This window comes from Megascapheus bottae, chromosome 28 (assembly GCF_031878675.1).
Source record: "Megascapheus bottae isolate mThoBot1 chromosome 28, mThoBot2.hap1, whole genome shotgun sequence".
NCBI classification, from domain to species: domain Eukaryota; kingdom Metazoa; phylum Chordata; class Mammalia; order Rodentia; family Geomyidae; genus Megascapheus; species Megascapheus bottae.
Genome location: NC_143536.1, coordinates 2,447,469 through 2,468,651, shown reverse-complemented (window position 1 = coordinate 2,468,651; position 21,183 = coordinate 2,447,469). Strand labels below are relative to the sequence as shown.

The 21,183-nt window shown below is 53.7% G+C and overlaps 1 protein-coding gene across 3 annotated transcripts in view; it reads left to right on the top strand.

Annotated features, from left to right (window-relative positions):
* Positions 1-21,183, top strand: part of Dnah10 (dynein axonemal heavy chain 10) — a 75,239-nt gene that overhangs the window by 35,243 nt on the left and 18,813 nt on the right. For all 3 annotated transcript variants that reach the window (XR_016532906.1, XM_090319877.1, XM_090319878.1), the window contains exons 33-58: positions 742-876; positions 1,512-1,664; positions 1,814-2,002; positions 2,159-2,305; positions 2,533-2,724; positions 3,034-3,152; positions 4,198-4,356; positions 5,081-5,216; positions 6,804-6,926; positions 7,801-7,935; positions 8,180-8,396; positions 9,566-9,685; positions 10,222-10,367; positions 10,789-10,941; positions 12,250-12,510; positions 13,438-13,610; positions 14,063-14,156; positions 14,465-14,632; positions 15,584-15,772; positions 15,889-16,060; positions 16,518-16,721; positions 16,952-17,032; positions 18,406-18,603; positions 19,387-19,548; positions 20,259-20,433; positions 20,634-20,815. Coding sequence is in view for 2 of the 3 variants with exons in the window: in XM_090319877.1 (XP_090176003.1) it covers positions 742-876; positions 1,512-1,664; positions 1,814-2,002; positions 2,159-2,305; positions 2,533-2,724; positions 3,034-3,152; positions 4,198-4,356; positions 5,081-5,216; positions 6,804-6,926; positions 7,801-7,935; positions 8,180-8,396; positions 9,566-9,685; positions 10,222-10,367; positions 10,789-10,941; positions 12,250-12,510; positions 13,438-13,610; positions 14,063-14,156; positions 14,465-14,632; positions 15,584-15,772; positions 15,889-16,060; positions 16,518-16,721; positions 16,952-17,032; positions 18,406-18,603; positions 19,387-19,548; positions 20,259-20,433; positions 20,634-20,815 (4,183 nt within the window). In the remaining variant the exon portion in view is untranslated. The remainder of the gene's footprint in view (positions 1-741; positions 877-1,511; positions 1,665-1,813; positions 2,003-2,158; positions 2,306-2,532; positions 2,725-3,033; positions 3,153-4,197; positions 4,357-5,080; positions 5,217-6,803; positions 6,927-7,800; positions 7,936-8,179; positions 8,397-9,565; positions 9,686-10,221; positions 10,368-10,788; positions 10,942-12,249; positions 12,511-13,437; positions 13,611-14,062; positions 14,157-14,464; positions 14,633-15,583; positions 15,773-15,888; positions 16,061-16,517; positions 16,722-16,951; positions 17,033-18,405; positions 18,604-19,386; positions 19,549-20,258; positions 20,434-20,633; positions 20,816-21,183) is intronic.

Here is a 21,183-nt window from a genome sequence, read left to right as displayed (position 1 = left end):
GACCCCCGAGGCCATCGTGCCCTGTTCCCGCACCCGGTGGCATTTACTCTGGGAGTTATCCAGGGCTTAGCTCAGGGTGACAGCGCCTCCTGCACAGCGCCAATGGTGGGCAGCCAAGTCGGGCCAGGACCCCCCGGACCTGCCCAGGCTGCCACAGGGCACAGGCGTCCCCGGCTCCCAGTTCCTCAGCTCACACCAGGCCCCAGCCCTTACCACTCTATGGGGCGTGGAGGACTGCGTGAGGCTGGCTTTGGTCTTTTGTCCCTTCAGTCCCCAGGGTCTGGGTGATGCCATCCTCACTCTACTCAACCTCCACTGAAAATGCCCACCTTACTCAAAAGCCCCTGAAAGCCCCTTTGCACTGAGGCAAGGACTATTCCATTTGAGCCATGCCCAGTCCTATTGCTCTTAGGTTTATTTTTGTCTTGGGGTTTTTTGGGTAGTTGTTGGGTTTAGTTTTTTGGTTTTTTTTTTTTTGTCAGATAGGGTCTCACACTTTTGCCTAGGCCAATCTCAAACCTCAGTCCTTCTCTTTCTACCTTTTGAGTAGCTGGGATTATTGGTCTGTAGTACTATGCCAGGCTCCCATCTGGATAAATGTTAATGATGCTGGGTGTGTGTGTATGTGTGTGCATATGAGTGTGTGCGTTCTATACATTTTGTCACAGCCAAACACGGCATTTGGAAGGGCCACGGCTTCCTCATGTGGTCAGGAGACACGTGTCTTGCCCTGGCTTCTAGGCCCTGTCTATGTACCTGGGAGGGGCTCCCGCTGGCCCTGCAGGGACTGGGAAGACAGAGACTACCAAAGACCTAGCGAAAGCCCTGGGCTTACTGTGTGTTGTCACCAATTGTGGCGAAGGCATGGATTACAAGGTAAGTCTGCCTGGCATGAGGCCCAGCCTGGTTCTGCAGAGCTGGGATATACCTGCTTTGGCCCCAAGCTCACTCACCTACCTGGCTGGGGGGTTATGGAGACGTGTGACACAGCTGGAGGTTGCCACTGCTGGGTCTAAGTTCATTACCATGGCTCATAAACGCAGACCCACAGTGCTAGACCTCCAGCATTTCAAGAGAAGCCAGAAATCAGGAGGTTTACACACACAGAGTACACACTTTGCCTGTGTGTGCATGGTAGGGCTTGTACTTGGGTGCTCACTTGGGTTTTTGTTTTGCTTGTGACTAACTCTCAACCATTTGAGCCACCGCTCCACTTCTGCCTTTTTGCTGGTTAATCGGAGATTGGAGTTTCATGGACTTTCTTGCCCAGGCTGGCTTCCAACCTATATCCTCAGATCTCAGGCTTCTGAGTAGCAGGAATTACAGACATGAGCCACTGGTACCCAACTTACAGATCTTGATTTGTAAGTTTCAGAGTGGGCATTGCCCAAAAAATGTCTTGGGAAGCTTGCTAGAGAGCTCGGCGAGTGAGTGTGGGCAGGCTGCCCTCCGGCCGTGGCGTTGGTAAGTTGATGTGGGGAGAGAGCGGGCGCTGTCTTTCCTTGCTCTAGGCTGTGGGGAAGATCTTCTCCGGCCTGGCCCAGTGCGGGGCGTGGGGCTGCTTCGACGAGTTCAACCGGATCGACGCCTCGGTGCTGTCTGTCATCTCCTCCCAGATCCAGACCATCCGGAACGCACTCATCCACCAGCTCATCAACTTCCAGGTGACACGCCCAGACGCGGGGTAGCGGGGCGGGCAGTGTGTCCTCGGGCAGCTCTGTGCCATGCACATCATGCCATGTGGCAAGCCCTTCGCCCCTCCCCAGCTGTCACTTGTCACGTGACCCCCCGTGACTTTCTCGCGTGGCCCCAGTTCGAAGGGCAGGAGATCTCCCTGGACTCGCGCATGGGCATCTTCATCACCATGAACCCCGGCTACGCGGGCCGCACGGAGCTGCCCGAGTCCGTGAAGGCCCTCTTCCGGCCCGTGGTGGTCATCGTGCCTGACCTGCAGCAGATCTGCGAGATCATGCTCTTCTCCGAGGGCTTCCTGTGGGCCAAGGTGGGGCCCCGGCTGGGGTCCCGGGTGGGAGCTGGGCTCCCCTCATTCAGCCCCCTCCAGCTCCCTCATGCAGGGGCTTAGAGACAGGATTTGAGAACCCCTTGGCGCCCCCCTTCTACCTCCTAACACGCGGCTCTCGTCCCGCGCTGCACCAAGACGCTGGCCAAGAAGATGACGGTGCTGTACAAGCTGGCCCGGGAGCAGCTATCGAAGCAGCACCACTACGACTTCGGGCTCCGTGCTCTCAAGTCTGTGCTGGTGATGGCCGGCGAGCTGAAGAGGGGCTCTGCTGACCTGCAGGAGGTAGGCCTGTGAGGGGTGAGCGAAGGCCGTGCACCACGCTTAGGACACAGTGCTCAGCCTGGAACCTGAGGTCCCGACTGTTTCCGCTTGTCGCTCCTTGGCCTAGCCTGGCCCCCACCCATCCTCGGTTGCTAGGGAGACACGCCACCTCCGGGTTTCCTCCTCATCCTGTCACATAAAGACGTAGCACACAGGTAAACGTCTTTGTGCCATGCTCGCCCCTCCAGGATGTGGTTCTCATGCGAGCTCTGCGGGACATGAACCTGCCCAAGTTCGTGTTCGAGGATGTGCCTCTGTTCCTTGGCTTGATCTCTGACCTGTTTCCGGGCCTGGACTGTCCTCGCGTGCGCTACCCCGATTTCAACGACGCCGTGGAGCAGGTGCTGGAGGACAACGGCTACATACTCCTGCCAGTCCAGGTCGTGTGTGGAAGGCCGGGGCTCCCTGCAGCCTTCCAGCTGCTTTGCGTCTAGTTTTTGTAGCTGGTAATAGAAGTTGTAGCACCATCATCTGCTCTCATTTGGAAGGATTGTGCTAAGATGCGCGTAACACAAACGTGATAGCCAGAGACGGCAGTGTATGCCTGTGGTCCCAGCACCGGGAGGCAGAGGCAGGAGGATCCAGAGTCCTTGCAAAACAACTTTACCACCTGAACTAGTAACAACATTAGACCAAGTCTTGGTATTCTATAGGATCATCATTAAATGCAGCTGTTTTCTGTCCTCCAGGTAGATAAAGTGGTCCAGATGTTTGAGACGATGCTCACCCGCCACACGACAATGGTGGTGGGTCCTACGGGAGGTGGCAAGTCCGTGGTCATTAACGCCCTGTGCCAGGCCCAGACTAAGTGAGTGTGTGGCGAGGCAGTGCGGTGGGTGGGTGAGGGTGTTGCCTGTGTTGTATATAGTCTTGTTTCTTTGTTACTGTGAGCCCCAAGTTGTGTGAGGCTTAGTGTCCCTGGGTGAATCACACAACGTGATGAAAACGCAGTCTTTTTTTTTTTTTTTTTTTTTTTGCCAGTCCCAGGTCTTCGTGCTTGCTAGACAAGCACCTTAGCCACTAGGCCAAACTCCAGCCCCTGGAAGCTCAGTCTTTCGGAAAGAAATACCTAAACCACTGGATTTATAGTCTGCACACAGAGCAGATGCCCATGTAAGCACTCTTCCACTCGTGAGGCAGTGTTAACACGTACAGACCCACTGTGTGTGCAAGTCAGCCTTCTGACACCGCAAGGCAAAGCTGTGTTTCTGGGCTGGGAGCATGACCTAGTGGTAAAGTGCTTGTCTAGCATGCACAAAGCCCTGGGTTCGATTCCTCTGTACCTCATATACAGAAAAACCCAGAAGTGATGCTATGGCTCAATTGGTAAAATGCTAGCTTTGAGAAAGCCCAAGGACAGTGCCCATACCCTGAGTTTCAGCCCAGGACTGTCAAAGAAGAGGAAGAAGAAGAAGAAAAGAAGAAGAAGAAGAAGAAAAAGAAGAAGAAGAAGAAGAAGAAGAAGAAGAAGAAGAAGAAGAAGAAGAAGAGGAGGAGGACGAGGAGGAGGAGGAGAATGAGGAGGAGGAGGAGGAGGAGGAGGAAGAGGAAGAGGAAGAGGAAGAGGAAGAAGAAGAAGAAGAAGAAGAAGAAGAAGAAGAAGAAGAAGAAGAAGAAGAAGCAGAAGCAGCAGCAGCAGCAGCAGCAGCAGCAGCAGCAGCGCTTCCACGTTGTGTTCATGTCCACAGTGCCTTTACATTTAGTGTAAAGCCCCAGCGATGAGTGGGGGCCCGTCTGAGCGTGGTTGCATTGGAAGCCACAGGCTGGCTCAGTTCTGGCAGCTCCTCACCCGGGCCCCTGCTGCTCCCGGTGCATTTGCCTAAGCTGTGGCTGACGATGTCCCTGTGGTTTAGGCTTGGGCTGATGACGAAGCTGTACATCCTGAACCCCAAGGCTGTGAGTGTCATTGAGCTGTACGGCATCCTGGACCCCACCACCCGAGACTGGACAGATGGGGTGCTGTCAAACATCTTCCGAGAGATCAACAGGCCGACTGATAAGAAGGAGCGGAAGTGAGCGCCTTTGCTGGTGGCGGAGCTGGGGTGGGGTGTGAATGTGGGGACACACGTGGTGCAGGCTGTGCAAAGCATGCGCCATCTTGGAGTCTTTGCTCTATGAGCCCAATGGGAGTAACTGCACGTGACAGGTACTGGAACCCACCTGGCTGGCCCAGGCCGGCCCCAGGGATAGGACCTGGGATGTGTGAGCCTCCACCACCAGGCCAGGCAGCCTGGCTCCCAGGATGAGGCCTGGCAAGCCCGAGGGAGGAGGGTGCAAAACATCATGGGAGAATTCCCGTGATGCCCCATCCTCCACTCTCTGCCGGTAGAGACGAAGCCCTGAGCCTCCACTCTGTTCCTTGATAGACCTTCCTTAGGAGTTGTTTCATGATTAGATTTGACTGCACAACTCAGACCTGAAGGCCACAGGGGAGGGGTAATTACCATCTACCTGGAGGCATTTCTGCTTCTTCCCCCCACCCCCCGGTCCTGGGCTTGAGCTCAGGGCCTGAGCACTGTCCTTGGGCTTTGTCAAGGCTAGAACTGTACCACTTGAGCCTCAGCAACATTTCTGGCCAATGAACTCAGTGTTTAGTATGTTGTGGCTAAACCTCGGCATGCAGGACAGTGTTGTGTCTAGACGACGGCTAGAAAACGCAGGGGTGCTGTTGGACAGGAATAGCAGGCCCTGGCCTGGTCTGTAGCTGGAAGCTCCCCAGCATCCTGGTGTCTGCAGGTACATCTTGTTTGATGGTGACGTGGACGCTCTGTGGGTGGAGAACATGAACTCTGTGATGGACGACAACAAGCTGCTGACCCTGGCCAACGGGGAGCGCATCCGGCTACAGGCACACTGTGCGCTGCTCTTCGAGGTGAGTAGAGATGACAGGTCTTTTAATTTAATTTAGGAAATAGTGGTTCAGTGGACTAGTAAAAATATTTTTTAATAGTATCAAGAGTAGGTGATTATTAAAAATGCAGAAGGCTTGGTCACATGTACAACTCTTACTATTTTATCCTTTTTTCCCCTGCCTACGTTGATTTTATTTTTTGCCAATCCTGAGCCTTGAGCTCAGGGCCTGGGCACTGTCCTTGGGCTTTCTCAAGGCTAGTGCTCTACCACTTGAGCCACAGTACCACTTCCAGCTTTTTCTGTGTATGTGGTACTGAGGAATCGAACCCAGGACTTCATACATCCTAGGCAAGCACTCCACCACTAGGCCACACTCCTGCCTTTTTTATTTGTTTGTTTGTCGGTCCTTGGGCTTGAACTCTGGGCCTGGATGCTGTTCCTGAGCTCTTCAGATCAAGGCTACCACCCTACCCCAGCCTGGCTGATCCTAGCCCTTTTATTATTTTTTGGTAACCTGAGTTGTCCCTTCTGATAATTATCCTAATATGTAATGTGTTTAGTATACTTTTTCTTAAAAAAAAAAGAAATTTAGACTTGCTGGGTGCAGTGACTCATGCCTGTAATCCTAACTTCTCAGGAGGCTGAGATCTGAAGGTCATGGTTCAAAGCCAGCCCAGGCACTAAAGTCTGTGAAACTCTTATCTCCAATTAACCACAAGGAAACTGGCAGTGGGGCTGTGGCTCAAGGGGTAGGGTGGTAGCCTTGAGCTGAAGAACTCAGGTACAATGCCCAGGCCTAGAGTTCAAGCCCCATGACTAAAAAAAAAAATAGGCTTATGTATTCTTTATTGGTTGAGTATTATGAAAGTGAGGGTTTATTTATTATCCACTATCTCTTACTTATTGATAAATAAGTATTCAAAATATTATATTGCTATGCTGATTAAGAATGGACTGTATTCATATCTTGTGAATATGGAACCAAGAAAATATTATACCTAGATTTCACAGTTTTGTCTAGAGTTTGCAGATGGTTTCATTTTCCTCCCTTTCACATCATTTACCTTTTCTTATCCTATTTATTTTAAATTTCATATGTTAAATCTTCTGCAGAGCCCCTTTTTCCTGGAACTGCTCTCCTAGACCCTCCATCTCCTGCTTATAATACAAACTACTGGCATCACAGCTGTAGCCCAGGACTCAACTTTCCACTCCAATTTTGGCCTACAGAATTTGTCACATTGATATTTGTGCATATTTTCCTCTAATAGGCTTCCTGAACTGCACCTTTTCCCTAGAGAAAGAGATGTTTGTCAATATTTCTAGTTTCACTGCACACTTAAATTTTATGCTACCTGATCTCAATTGGGGTAGAGATAATAATGGCAAAAATGGTGATTATGTTGATTATATATTCATTATATAACAATGGAAAAACAGAAGAAGTTTTATATCAGAGATGTATAATCTTATTATACAGATGTTCAGTTAAAAGACTAATGAAAGCTGGTTTTGTGCAGCAGTGAAAACCTCGCATGAGAAACAGCCTTCAGCCGTGGCCTGGAGACAGCTGTGGGCGTGAATGGTTTTCCATGTCTTCCTCCAGGTTGGAGATCTGCAGTATGCCTCCCCGGCGACCGTGTCTCGGTGTGGAATGGTCTATGTGGATCCTAAAAACCTGAAATATCAACCTTACTGGAAGAAGTGGGTCCAACAAATACAGAGCAAGGTGCGCTTATTCATCAGCTAAATGGAAGTTAGTAGGGTTGGCAGCTACACCAGAGGAGAGTCCACCACGAACCCTGTGGCCTTGCTAATGTCCTTGAGCCTAGGACAGAGGACAAGATGGTAGCCACACTTACTGGATTCAGATAGTTCCCACTGGTGGGTTCGAGAATGGCCCTGATGGTCACGACAGGGGCTCATACCACAGCCAGCGGCAGTGCCACGCAGGAGAGGACCTGGCTGTGGATGAGGGATGAGGAGGCGAGGCCGAGGTGCTGTGGATAGCGCTCTGCAGGCCCTGCCTGATTCAGGGGCTTTGGCTCAGTTGCATGCACAACTCCATGGCTTCAGCTGAGCACTGGACTATTCAGAATGTGTCAAAAGCCAGAAGTGGAAGCTGGGCATGGTGGCTCACGCCTGTAATCCTAGCTACTCAGGAGGCTGAGATCTGAGGATTGAGGTTCAAAGCCAGCCCGGGTACTAAAAAAGTCTGTGAGATTCTTATCTCCAATTAATTACCAGAAAACTGGAGTGGCGCTGTGGCTCAAGGGATGGGGCAGTAGCCTTGAGCTGAAGTGCTCAGGGACAGACCAGGCCTAGATTTTAAGTCCCATGAATGACAGAAAAAAAGCCAGAAGTGGAGCTGTGGCTTAGGTAGTAGAGCACCAGTCTTGTATACAAAAGCTAAGCACATGAAGCACAGAGTTCAAGCCCCACTCTTCCCTACAGCACACACACACACACACACACTCACACTCACACTCACACACACACACACACACACGTCATCTAAGCCCTTGGGAAATGGGAACCCAAGAAGCGAAACTAATAATGAAGAACCAACAGCGCTGGGAAATGCCTGGGCTTCTCTATTTTAGGCAGAGCAAAAAGATTTGAACAACCTGTTTGAGAAGTATGTGCCCTACCTCATGGACGCCATTCTGGAGGGCATCATAGACGGGAGGCAGGGCGAGAAGATGAAGACAATCGTCCCGCAGACAGACCTGAACATGGTAGGACAGCAGTACTGCCAAAGACAGGCCGCACAGATGTGTCACCGAGGTCAACCGTCAGTGCAGATGGCAGTAAAGGGGGGGTTTTCCCTGGGGGACCCTTGGAAGTCAAAGCTCTGGGCTCCATCTGCCTGGACCAATATGGTGGACCCTGTGTGCCGGGCGTCCAGGGCTGGGTCAGAGCTGGCCCTCAGAGGCCCAGCGATGGCTCACCCTTATCTACTTGGTATTATCCTGCACCTAGGTCACCCAGTTAACCAAGATGCTGGACTCGTTACTCGAGGGGGAGATTGAGGACCCTGACCTGACCGAGTGCTTCTTTCTGGAGGCATTGTACTGCTCACTGGGCGCCTCACTGCTGGAGGACGGGCGGCTGAAATTTGATGAATGCATCAAACGCCTCGCATCCCTGCCCACCGCTGAAAGTGAAGGGGTTTGGGCCAGGCCTGGGGAGCTGCCAGGTAAGGACTGAGTGTCAGTACTGAGTGATACCTGCTCTGCAGCCCCCTGAGCTTTCCAGTGTGTGTGTGTGTGTGTGTGTGTGTGTGTGTGTGTGTGTGTGTGTGTGCGTGCGCGCGTGCGCGCGCTTTTTTGCTCATGGTTGGTGCTCTACCACTTGAGTCACAGCTCCACTTCTAGCTTTCTGGTGGTTCATTGGAGTCTCAGGCTGGCTTTGAACTATGATCCTCAGATTTCAGCTTCCTGAGTAGCCAAGATTACAGGCAGAGGATTCCAACTTTCTTTTCCATATTTCTGCCAGCACGGTCCTCCAGCTTATGTACTTCTGTCAGAAACGGTGGTCGGGGCACCTCGAGTTGGATCAAGTGTTGTGCATGCCTGGCCCCCGGGTGTCCGCGTGCCTGCCGCAGCCCATGCCTGATTCCCTGGCTTGGCGAAGGCTGCTGCTCCCCCCACATTCTGCTTCCTCCTTTGAGCTCCCCATCTGTCTGTAGCTGCATGCACTCATCATCTATCCATCCATCTGTCCATCCTCCATCCTGAGGCTCCTGACCCCCTGTGTCTGAAATGGGGATCATCCCATTTGGGTTTGTGAACATTCAGGATGCCATTGTGGGGCATGTGGCTCTGCCTGTGGAATGTGTCCACGCAGCTCTGGCACTGGGACCCTGGGGTGCCATCTGTACGAGGATTCACCTAGGAGTGGGTGCGGGACGGCAAGGGGGCTGCCTGTGACCCCTGGTGTTTTTCTACCTCTTCCACATCCATTGTGGCATTGTTTTGGGGCAGGGAGCTCATGCCTTGCTTCTCCATCCCAGAACTTAGCATTCCCCATGAGAATCCTCAGCCTTTGCCCACATTCCACCCTCTGCAGCTGTAGGGGCAGGCTGGGCTTTGTGTTGCACTCTTGTATTCCCAGGGAAAAGACTTGGTAAGTACCCACCAGCAAGCAGCTAACGTTGATCCCAAATGACTGAGTAGCCTTAATTCTGAGTACCAAGAGGATGTGGTGATAAGTGCTGGATAAGCACCTGTCGAGGAAGGGGGTAGAATAAGCATGTGTGCAGATACTTAGTGTCTGTGTGGAATCGAGCGCGTTAGTTCACGTGGGTATTGCTGGCGCTGGTCCTGAACCCACACCGGTCTCACTGGTGAACCCCTCTCCCCGCAGGCCATCTTCCCACCTTGTATGACTTCCACTTTGACTCCAGAAAGAACTGCTGGATCCCGTGGAATAAACTCGTCCCTGAGTATATTCACCAGCACCAGAGGAAGTTTGTCGACATCCTGGGTGAATGTCTGGTTGTGTGTGCACGGGAACACGCCTGTGGCTGGCTGAGAGGAGGGGGTGGGGGTCGGGGGACACCTCTGGCTCCTGGGAGGTCCTCATCTTGGAGCCCTTGGCCCCTCTTTGCCAGCCCCTCTCCGTGGTGGGGTTGCTTCTTGTTCACCCCACCTCTCTCAGGACCCCAGGGAGTTAACGCCTGCTGTGGAGAAGCGGCTGACTGGACGTGATGACTCTAGAGGGGGAAACCAACTCTTGCAGGAGCTCCTGCTGGAGAGGCTGGAGCTGGCAAGCCTGCGCTGTGGCTGTGCTCACGTGCTATAGGCAGACACCATGCCTCAGATCACGTTCTGCAAGTGGGGGGCCTTGACCTGGGGACAGCTAGGAGACAATGGCTGTGGTGGTGGTTTCCGCCAGGTCCGCCTGAGGTGGTGGTTCCATGTCTGCTTGGTGCTTTTTCTGGCGTCTGTGGGGTTCTGTGACTACGCTGCCAAATGCCCACTGGTCTTGATGTCTTGGTAATGTCCATCTTTATCTTCCAGTTCACACAGTGGACACGACCCGCACCACATGGCTGCTGGAGCAAATGGTTAAAATTAAGCAGCCCATTCTTTTTGTTGGTGAATCTGGCACTTCTAAAACTGCCACCACCCAGAACTTCCTCAACGGTCTGAACGAAGACACTAATGTAAGTCTTTGTATCCGCCCTCCATGGCTGTGTAACAGGGCAGCCCCGCCCAGCGTGTGTGGGTACTATGTAGCCTCCAGACCAGCCAGGATGATAGGTGTGGCCGTGGGGCCAGCATCCACCCCAGGACCATTTTGTGGCAGTGCCATAGCAGGCTGCCAGAGAAAGTGCATTTTTGTGCGTGTATTTTAGAGTCCCTTTCTTTGTAGCTTCTGGACGAGGAGTGGGTTAAATCATTCATGAGGGTCTGGCTGCCAGCCAAAGAGCCCCAAATCCTAGGAACATGAATTGGGGTGTTTGGTTTCCAACCCAGGAGTGTGGGTTCCCTGGGTGCCACCGGCGGATTCCCCCAGAGCGGGCATACGCACACGTGTTCTAACACCAACTAGGGGTGTCTTCCTGCCTCCTCCTTCCCTTTCAGATTGTGCTTATAGTCAACTTCTCCTCGCGTACCACGTCCCTAGACATCCAGAGAAACCTAGAGGCAAATGTGGAAAAGAGAACCAAAGACACTTACGGCCCTCCCATGGGAAAGCGACTCCTGGTGTTCATGGACGACATGAACATGCCGAAGGTGCCTGGGGACAGGGAGAGCGGGGGTGCCACCCAGCCGTGCGTCATCCTCATCCACCATCCATCCACACATCCACCCACTCATCCGTCCATGCATCCATCACCCATCCACCCTCCACCCACCATCCACCGCCGCTCCATCATCTATCATCCACCCTCCACCCACCATCCACCGCCGCTCCATCATCTATCATCCACCCTCCACCCACCATCCACCCTCCTCTCCATCATCTACCATCCACCCTCCACCCACCATCCACCCTCCTCTCCATCATCTACCATCCACCCTCCACCCACCATCCACCCTCCTCTCCATCATCTATCATCCACCCTCCACCCACCATCCACCGCCACTCCATCATCTATCATCCACCCTCCACCCACCATCCACCCTCCTCTCCATCATCTACCATCCACCCTCCACCCACCATCCACCCTCTTCTCCATCATCTATCATCCACCCTCCACCCACCATCCACCGCCGCTCCATCATCTATCATCCACCCTCCACCCACCCTCCACCGCCACTCCATCATCTATCATCCACCCTCCACCCACCATCCACCGCCGCTCCATCATCTATCATCCACCCTCCACCCACCATCCACCCTCCACCCACCATCCACCGCCACTCCATCATGTATCATCCACCCTCCACCCACCATCCACCGCCGCTCCATCATCTATCATCCACCCTCCACCCACCATCCACCGCCGCTCCATCATCTATCATCCACCCTCCACCCACCATCCACCCTCCTCTCCATCATCTACCATCCACCCTCCACCCACCATCCACCCTCCTCTCCATCATCTATCATCCACCCTCCACCCACCATCCACCCTCTTCTCCATCATCTATCATCCACCCTCCACCCACCATCCACCGCCGCTCCATCATCTATCATCCACCCTCCACCCACCCTCCACCGCCACTCCATCATCTATCATCCACCCTCCACCCACCATCCACCGCCGCTCCATCATCTATCATCCACCCTCCACCCACCCTCCACCGCCGCTCCATCATCTATCATCCACCCTCCACCCACCATCCACCGCCTCTCCATCATCTATCATCCACCCTCCACCCACCATCCACGGGTTGTCCCCATTACTAAGCCTCTGCCACAGAATGGGTGCTGGGTGCACAGATGGCTGTACTCTCATGGAACTTACAGCCTAGTGAGGGAGACAAATTTAAAATGTCACTGCCCATTAAGAAGCTTTGAGCCCAGAGGCGGTGTGTATGGGAGAGCGCGGGAGTGTGGACTCCGCTGAGACGCAGCCCGCCTGCCCGCCCGCGCAGGTGGATGAGTACGGCACACAGCAGCCCATCGCACTGCTGAAGCTGCTGCTGGAGAAAGGCTTCCTGTACGACCGGGGGAAGGAGCTGAACTGCAAGAGCATCCGAGACCTGGGCTTTGTCGCGGCCATGGGCAAGGCCGGGGGTGGCCGTAACGAAGTGGACCCGAGGTTCATCTCACTGTTCAACGTCTTCAACGTCCTCTTCCCTTCCGAGGAGTCTCTGCACTTAATCTACTCCTCCATCCTGATTGGCCACACCGAGGTGAGGGCCACCTCCCAGGCCCACGCCCCGTGTCCTCAGCGAGGTTCTAGGCCCTGACAATGTCGCCCTCTCAGCGCCCCTTCTCTTTCTCTCTGTCTGTGTGTGTACACGTGCTCACGTGCACATACTCTCGTATCAGAATTTGACTACTGGTTCTTGCTTAGCTTTTCTACTCAAGGCTGGCATTCTATCACTTAAGCCATAGCTTTACTTCTAGGTTTTAGATTGATTTATTGGAGATAAGAGGCTCATAGACATTATTGTCCAGGTTTGAATTGTGGGGCTGCGAGTGTGGCCAAGTAGTAAAGTGCTTGCCTAGCATTCATGAAACCCTGGGTTCGATTCCTCTCTACCGCATAATCAGAAAAGCCAGAAGTGGTGCTGTGGCTCAAGTGGCAAAGTGTGAGTCTTGAGAAAGCACAAGGACAGTGCTCAGGCCCTGAGTTCAAGCCCTAAGATTGGCAAGAAAATAAAAAGTTATAAAATTGTGAACTTCAGATCTCAGTCTTCCCAGGGGAGAGGACTGCAGGCATGAGCCACAGCACCTGGCTAAGTGCTTGTTTGAATGGCTCACGTCCTCTTCCCAGAGAGCCTGCTCGTCTTAGCCCTGGCCTTGCTAGTCCCTTTCTTACTCTTAACTTGGAGTCTGTGTGCTCAAAGCCTTCTGGAAAGGAGGCGAAATAATAGAAAGTTTAGAATTGAAACGTTTCGTTCCTTCTGTCTCTATGGACTTAGCCGTCCTTGCATTTCCAATAGAGGGAATTCTACTCATGGCCTCTGAGTCTGCCTTCTTTCACTAGGCATCATTTTCTAGGTTCTAGGCTGCTCGAGTGTTGTTCCTGCTTGTGACTCAGTACCCTGTGGGGGAGGGCAGAACATGGCTTTGACTCCATTTATCTAGTGGGGGTGTCTTGCTTCCTTTTTTAGAACTTTCATGAGAGCATCGCGGCTGTGAGCAGCAAGCTGACCTCCTGCACATTAGCTCTCTACAAAATAATTGTTCAGGACCTGCCTCCCACCCCATCCAAGTTCCATTATATCTTCAACCTTCGAGATCTCTCCCGGGTTTTCAATGGTCTTGTCCTTACTCACCCAGAGCGGTAGGTTGGTTCTGTCCTGCAAAGTTGGATGGCTTTATTTATTTAAGCAATACTGGGATTTGAACTCAGGGCTGCATGCTTGCTAGGCAGGCACTCTTCAAAGTGTGCAGGGCTGGGGCTCCAGGCATCTTGGTGTCTGACAGTCTTGGCCAGGGAAGGTTCTGGAACTGGGGGTATATGGTGTTGGGTCTTACTGATACTGATTTTAAATTCGTGTATTCCAGCAAGTGGCATCTGTTACTAAGTCTCTATTATGTATGCTAATTAGAGCAGGGTAAGGTGAGCAGATGTTTATGGTGTTTGCTTTTAATCTGGTTGGCTTGTGGAGAGTGCTAGGTGAGATTTCAGGAGCCTGAGCCTAGAGGCAGGACGATTCTAGAAATGTGCCCGTCCTGCTTTGGCCTCTGGAGGCCGCAGCGCCGAGGCTGACCCGGCCCTCTGTCCACCCGCAGGTTCCTCCTGGTGGCGCAGATGGTCAGGGTGTGGAGAAATGAGTGTCTGCGGGTCTTCCACGACCGGCTGATCAACGAAACAGACAAGGAGCTGGTCAGTGCACAGGAATGGAGCTGGGGTTCAGTGTGTGTCACCAGATCCCCCGCCCAAAACAGGCAGAGCAGAACAGGGGTTAAAAAACAATGCTGCCACCAACCACAAGCCTGGGTTTTCCACACAGGACCCAATTGTGGCAGTACAAAGACCAGCAGGGAAGGTCATGGGGCAGGGCCTACTGAGAACCCCTGCAGTCTTTGAGGCAAAACTCATGGGTGACTTGTTGGGTAGTGATGCCTTCCCCTGCCAGTACCCCTCTAGGCTGCCCTCAAGCTGAGCCTGGCATGGCTCTTCTGCTTCTCTAGGTGCAACAACACATAAGAACGCTGGTGGACGAGCACTTCAATGATGACCTGGAGTCGGTGATGAGGGACCCCATTCTGTTCGGGGACTTCCGCATGGCTCTGCATGAGGAGGAGGTGCGCATTTATGAAGACATCCAGGACTACGAGGCGGCCAAAGCTCTGTTCCAGGTAGGTCTGGGCCCCGCCCCCGGAAGTACAACGCCCAGGTCTCCACCAGGGCATTGTGGAGGGGTGGGGCGTGTGGCCCCAGTCAGACCTGGTGGCTCACACCGTTGTGGTCTGCTCTGGCTCACTGTTGGCCAGGCAGAACCCAGCAGACTGGCCATATATGCTGGCTCACTCCTGCAATCTGAGCTACTCAGGAGTGGAATGGAGTTTGGGAGGATTTCAGTATGAGGCCAGCCTGAGGAAGAAGTTCACAAGACCACACCTTCCCTCCCCCCACCCCCTGCACAGCCATCTCAACCAAGAAAAAGCTGTAAAGGAGCACACCTGTCATTTTAAAATAAAACAGGTGGATAATGGTCTGGGTAGGAGGGGGGTCTACTTGAAACGACGAAAGCAAAGGCGGCCTCGGGAGTAACTATAATAGTAGAGTGCCTGCCTGGCAAGTTTGCAAGTTCAAACCCCAGTACTGCCAAAATAAATAAAATAGGCCACCACAAGGAAATCTTGATAAAGCTCAATTTAGTTCCAGGATTACAAATGGGTTTCACTATTTCAATGAATAGTAGATATTTGGAGAAGAAAAAAAACCCTCTCCATTCTTAATCTCTCTGAAGTAAGGAGTCATTTCCTAAAACCCAGTGGAACAACCAGGCCCCGAGGCTCATGCCTCTTATCCTCGCTACTCAGGAGGCTGAGATCCGAGGATCCTGGTTAGAAATGGGCAGGAAGGTCTGTGAGACTCCTATCTCCAATTAACTACCAAAAGGGCTGAGAGAGACACTGTGGCTCAAGTGGTAGTGTGCTGGCCTGAAGGAAGAGTTTGAGGACAGCACGCAGGCCCTGAGTTCAAGCCGTGGGACTGGCGCGCATGTGAACGTATGTACACGAGCATGCACGCACGCACGCACGCAGGCACGCACGCACGCAGTGATGTATAAGTGTGTCTCGCAGGAGATCCTGGAAGATTACAACGAGAACAACACCAAGATGAACCTGGTGCTGTTTGACGATGCACTGGAGCATCTGACCCGCGTGCACCGCATCATCCGAATGGACCGAGGCCACGCCCTGCTGGTGGGCGTCGGCGGCTCGGGGAAGCAGTCGCTGGCCAGGCTGGCGGCCTACACCGCCGGCTGCGAGGTGAGTCCCTGCGCCAGGCCAAGGGGCTTCCTGCACACATCCGGGCAGGTGAAAGCCAGAACAGGCAGCCGGCAGGTGGGTGGCTGTGGTGACCGTGGCGGTGTCCCCGCCCTCAGGTGTTCGAGATCATGCTGAGCCGTGGCTATTGCGAGAACACCTTCCGGGAAGACCTCAAGAACCTGTACCTGAAGCTGGGGATCGAGAACAAAACCATGATCTTCCTGTTCACCGACGGGCAGGTGGCTGAGGAGGGCTTCCTGGAGCTCATCAACAACATGCTCACCTCAGGTACCGCACTGGGGAAACGGAGGCAGAGCTGCTGCAGGTGGCTGAGCGGGACCTTACTGAGTCAGCATCTTCATCTCCACTACACCTGATTCTCTACACCTTGTTATGTTTTTGCCCAGCACTGATCTCAAACCTTGATCCACCTATTTATGCCTCACTCATAGCTGGGATGACAGGCATAAGCCACCGTGCCTGGATGAAGAGTTGAGAGAGGGTTTGCTTACTTTTTGTCCCAGCTAATCTCGAACTATCATCCTCCTGCTCTCAGCCTCCTGAGCAGCTGGGATTCTAGGCCTGCAGCCCTGCACCTGGCCTCTTGGCGGTGTTATCTAGCTCTGCTCTTGAGGCTGTGGGGTGGGGGAGGGAGGGCCCCACGCATGCTGGCTCTTCTGTATGGGAGTGGACGAGTGGTGCCGTGAAGCGGTGTGGAGGAGGCAGCGCGTGCGTCTGTGTGCAGGGATGGTCCCTGCGCTCTTCCTTGAGGAGGAGAAGGAGGGCATCCTCAGCCAGGTGGGCCAGGAGGCCCTGAAGATGGGCATGGGCCCCGCCAAGGAGTCCGTGTGGCAGTACTTCGTGAAGAAGAGCGCCAACAACCTGCACATCGTCCTGGGCATGTCACCCGTCGGGGACACTCTGAGGACCTGGTGCAGAAACTTCCCAGGTACTAGGGCTTCTCCCGACGGGATGGCGGGATGTGGGTGCCAGGCACAACTGCCAGAGCTCCTGCCAGCGAGGCTGCGGGGCGCTGCTGAGCCTCCCACAGTGCTAAGCTGGGCCAAACAAGAGGGGCGTGGATGTGCGTGGACTAGGAAACCGGGAGGGCTGTTTTCAGAAGGGGTCGGGAGGGGTTCCACACACATACAATGTGCCCTCTCTTTTATTTTCCTCAAGGTCTGGTGAACAACACTGGCATCGACTGGTTCATGCCCTGGCCTACCCAGGCGCTGCATGCAGTTGCCAAATCATTTTTAGGTAAGTCACGTTTGTCCTGACAAAACCGTTCCTGTCGCCTTTCTGATTTTGAATCTTGATCTGTTGTGCTCTAAATCCAAAGGGATTTCAAGAGACTCATAAGACCACTAGGGTAGAAAATAACAAGTGGCTCCGTATCACCATCCTCTTTCTTCACCTCCAGGGTTCTAGGATTATAAATTATACCTGTGTCTGTCTGTCTGTCTGTCTGTCTGTCTGTCTCTCTCTCTCTCTCTCTCTCTCTCTCTCTCTCTCTCTCTCTCTCTCTCTCTCTCTCTCCGTGTGTGTGTACTGGGGCTTGAACTCAAGGCCTCTCTCTTCCTTGGCTTTTTCTTTTTTTTTTTTTTGCCAGTCCTGGGCTTGAGCTCAGGGCCTGAGCACTGTCCTTGGACTTTCTCAAGGCTAGAGCTCTACCACTTGAGCCTTAGCACCACTTCCGGCTTTTTTCTATGTATGTGGCACCAAGGAATCGAACCCGGGTCTTCGTGCATGCTAGGCAAGCACTTTAATCACTAGGCCAAACTCCCGGCCCCCTTGCTTGGCTTTTTCTGCTCAAGGCTGGCACTGTAGATGAGTAGCTAGGATTAGAGGCACAGGCCTCCAGCACCTGACTTCCTTCTGTATTGAATTAAAAATATCAGCTGCATGCTAGTGGCTCACAACTACAATCCTAGCTGTCCAGGAGACAGAAGCAGAGATTAGGAGGATCATGGTTCAAGGCTAGCCTGAGCAAAAAGTAACACTACCCTGCCATCAGAACAATAATCAGGCTAGAGGACTGACTCTGTGGTACAGCTCCTGCTTAGCAAGCGAGTGCACCAACTTTTCTGTAAATAAAGTTCATTTTAAGATAACCTTCTTGAGTGCATATGGTACTGGGCCTTTGAAGTCAGGGCCTTGAGTTTACTGGACAAGTCGTTTACTGCTTAAGCCACATAGTCCGTGCTTTTGCCTTTAGTTTTCAGGCTCTATGCTAGCTTCCTGGCTGAGCGGGGAACCATGATTCTCCCAGACAGCCAGGACTACAGGTGTGTACCACCATCCCTGGTTTTCCACATGTCTTTTTTGTTTGTTTGTTTGTGGGACTTGAACTTGGGCCTAGGCGTTGTCCCTGAGCTCTTCAGCTCAAGGCTACCACCCTACCCCTTGAGCCATAGCCCCACTTCTAGTTTTCTGGTGATTAATTGGAGATCAGAGTCTGAAGGACTTTAGTGCCTGGGCTGGCTTTGAACTACAATCCTCAGATCTCAGCCTCCTGAGCAGCTAGGGTTACAGGCTTGAGTCACCTCACCTGGCTATGTCTTTTTTTTTTTTTTTAAGGGAAACGGCTCTTCTCCCGTCTTTAAATGGCGTCTCCATCCCCTCTTCTTCAGGTGACAACCCTCTGATCCCAGGGGAAAACATTGACGACCTCGTGGAGCACGTGGTTCTGGTTCACCAATCTGTGGGTGAATTTAGCAAGCAGTTCCTCCAGAAACTGAGGCGCAGCAACTACGTAACCCCTAAGAATTACCTAGATTTTATCAACACCTACTCCAAGCTGCTGGATGAGAAAACTCAGTATAACATAGGTAAGACGTGGGGATGAGAGGGTTAGCCCAAGTCACTGGCCCAGGAGAGAGGAGTTGAGGGTGCTTGTATGTGTGTGCGCATGCACATGTGTGCGTGCGTATATGGGCACATGTGATTTCCAGGGCTTGAACCTTGAACTCGGGACATCACATTCTTGCTTAACTCTTTTGCTCAAGGCTGCTCCTCTACAACTTGAGACAGACCTTCACTTCTGGCTTTTTGGTGGTTAATTAGAGGTGACACCTCTTCCATTTGTCTCAGGGTCCCAGTCATCAGCTCAGACTCCTGAGCAGCTGGGAGGCCAGCTGGCTCAAGGGCTCCTCTTGAAGCAGGCCATCTTCTGTTTCTGTGGTGTTGGTGGTAGATCTCAGGGTCCAGTGTGCTTGGAAGTTGCCTGCTCCCTGGCTCTAACTCCAGCTGAGGGTGTCACATAGCAGGGCAGGCCTGCTCCGGAGTGAGGCAGAGGGGAGCTCAGTTGGGGAAATTCTTTGTGGGTAGATGCAAGTTCTTACTATTCCTAGCGCTGACCAGGAACTCGGCAGCTCTTTGTGGTCCTGCCCTGGAACTGCCCTTTGGTGGCAGCGTGCTCTTCTGAGCAGGGCTCTTTGGAAAGTGCTCTGGCTGTGAGTCCTCTGTCTGAGACTGGTTCAGAAAGCTGTTCACTTTGTGGATGCTGGGCCGGGCTGGAGGTCTGGGAGATGCACAGTGTTGAGCCAGTGAGGCTGGGTCTGTCTCATCAGGGACAGTGCCACCTGCATGCGAATGGTGGCATCTGTCCCCAGCCCAGTGCAAGCGGTTGGAGGGCGGGCTGGATAAGCTGAAGGAGGCGTCCATCCAGCTGGATGAGCTCAACCAGAAGCTGGCTGAGCAGAAGATCGTGCTGGCCGAAAAGTCTGCCGCCTGCGAGGCCCTGTTGGAGGAGATTTCCACCAATACAGCCATAGGCAAGTGTGGGGACAGGGCCCCTGGGGCCCCCAAGGTTGGTCCCCCCAAGGTTCTGGTCCTGGCTCATACCTGTCATTTCACTCCAACACTGCCACGGCGCCAGCCCACGCCGTACCTGTGAGTGGTATCAGTCACCAGGCTGGGCCACACTAACCCACCCTAGCTGGATCCTTGTTTCCAAGAAAGTTCATTCACTCTTGGTGGCACCAGTGGGCAGGAAGTATAGGAGGGGCTCACTCACCCCAGCAGAGCTCCTGTGAGCCAAGCCCTGCCCAGGCACTGGGGTTGCAGGATCTGGGGACACCAGCAACGGAGTGAAACTTGAGGGTGGCCAGGAAGCAAGCAGTCAACAATGACATGCAGTGACAGAGGCGGGACCCTCCCAGGTGGGCCTGAATGAACCCCAGGAAAGGAGATAAGGAAGGAGAGAGGAAGAGAAGAACAGACAGAGAGAGAGACAGAGGGGTCCCAATGAATCAGATCAGGGAGGGCAGGCTGGAGTCCCCTGGCAACCCTGACCAGACAGGAGTAGAGGTGCCCAGGGTGGAGTGACTGACCATGACTGGCCAGAGTGGCTGTCCTGCTGGCCACACACTGTCCCACAGAAATGCCCAAGGCTGCCACGTTGGCCTGCGCCCCTCAGAGCCATCTCTGAGGCCACATGTGCTTGGGAGGAGGAGCTGGGGCTCACGGGCGCTGCGCTCCACAGCGGAGGAGAAGAAGAAGCTGGCGGAGGAGAAGGCCATGGAGATTGAGGAGCAGAACAAGATCATCGCGGTGGAGAAGACGGAGGCGGAGACGGCGCTGGCCGAGGTCATGCCCATCCTGGAGGCTGCCAAGCTGGAGCTGCAGAAGCTGGACAAGTCAGATGTGACCGAGATCAGGTGCCAGGGTGATAAGTCCCCTGGTGCTACCTCTGTCCCCATGTGCAGCGGGGATCCGCCCCGTGCCCAGGTGGGGACCATTGGCTGCCTCATTTGCAGCTAGGAAAGGTGGCTCGTCCCGGCCCGCCGGCCCTAGGAAACAGAGCCTGGTTGGGTGTGAGCTCGCTGGGCGCCCTCTGGCTGATGCTCTTGCCTTGCAGGTCTTTCGCGAAGCCCCCGAAGCAGGTGCAGACGGTGTGCGAGTGCATACTCATCATAAAGGGCTACAAGGAGCTCAACTGGAAGACAGCCAAGGGCATGATGTCCGACCCGAACTTCCTCAGGTCTCTCATGGAGATGGACTTCGACTCAGTCACCCAGAGCCAGGTGAAGAACATCAAGGGTGAGTGGACCAGAGGTGCGAGGACGCGCCCGGGCTTGCTGCAGCAGGAGGACAGCGTCACTTCCCTTCGGTGACTTGGGGAGAAAGTGGCTTCTCTCTTCTGTGGCTTGGGGACAGGTCAGCCCATGCCTGGACATTGTCCAGTAGAACGTATAAATCCCCCATCACAGGACAGGGTCTGCTGTTGGCCCTAAGTCAGGCCACCCTCTCTGTGTCCCCACTGTTCATGATGGCCCCAGCACCCAGCTGGCCTCACCGGCCCTCATGTCTCTCTTGCCCCCAAAGCTTCTGCAGGCCCCCAGGGAATAGGTGGGGAGGGTGGTATGGCCCACGGCCAGCTGTGAGTCTTTGGGTGGCAGAACTGCGGT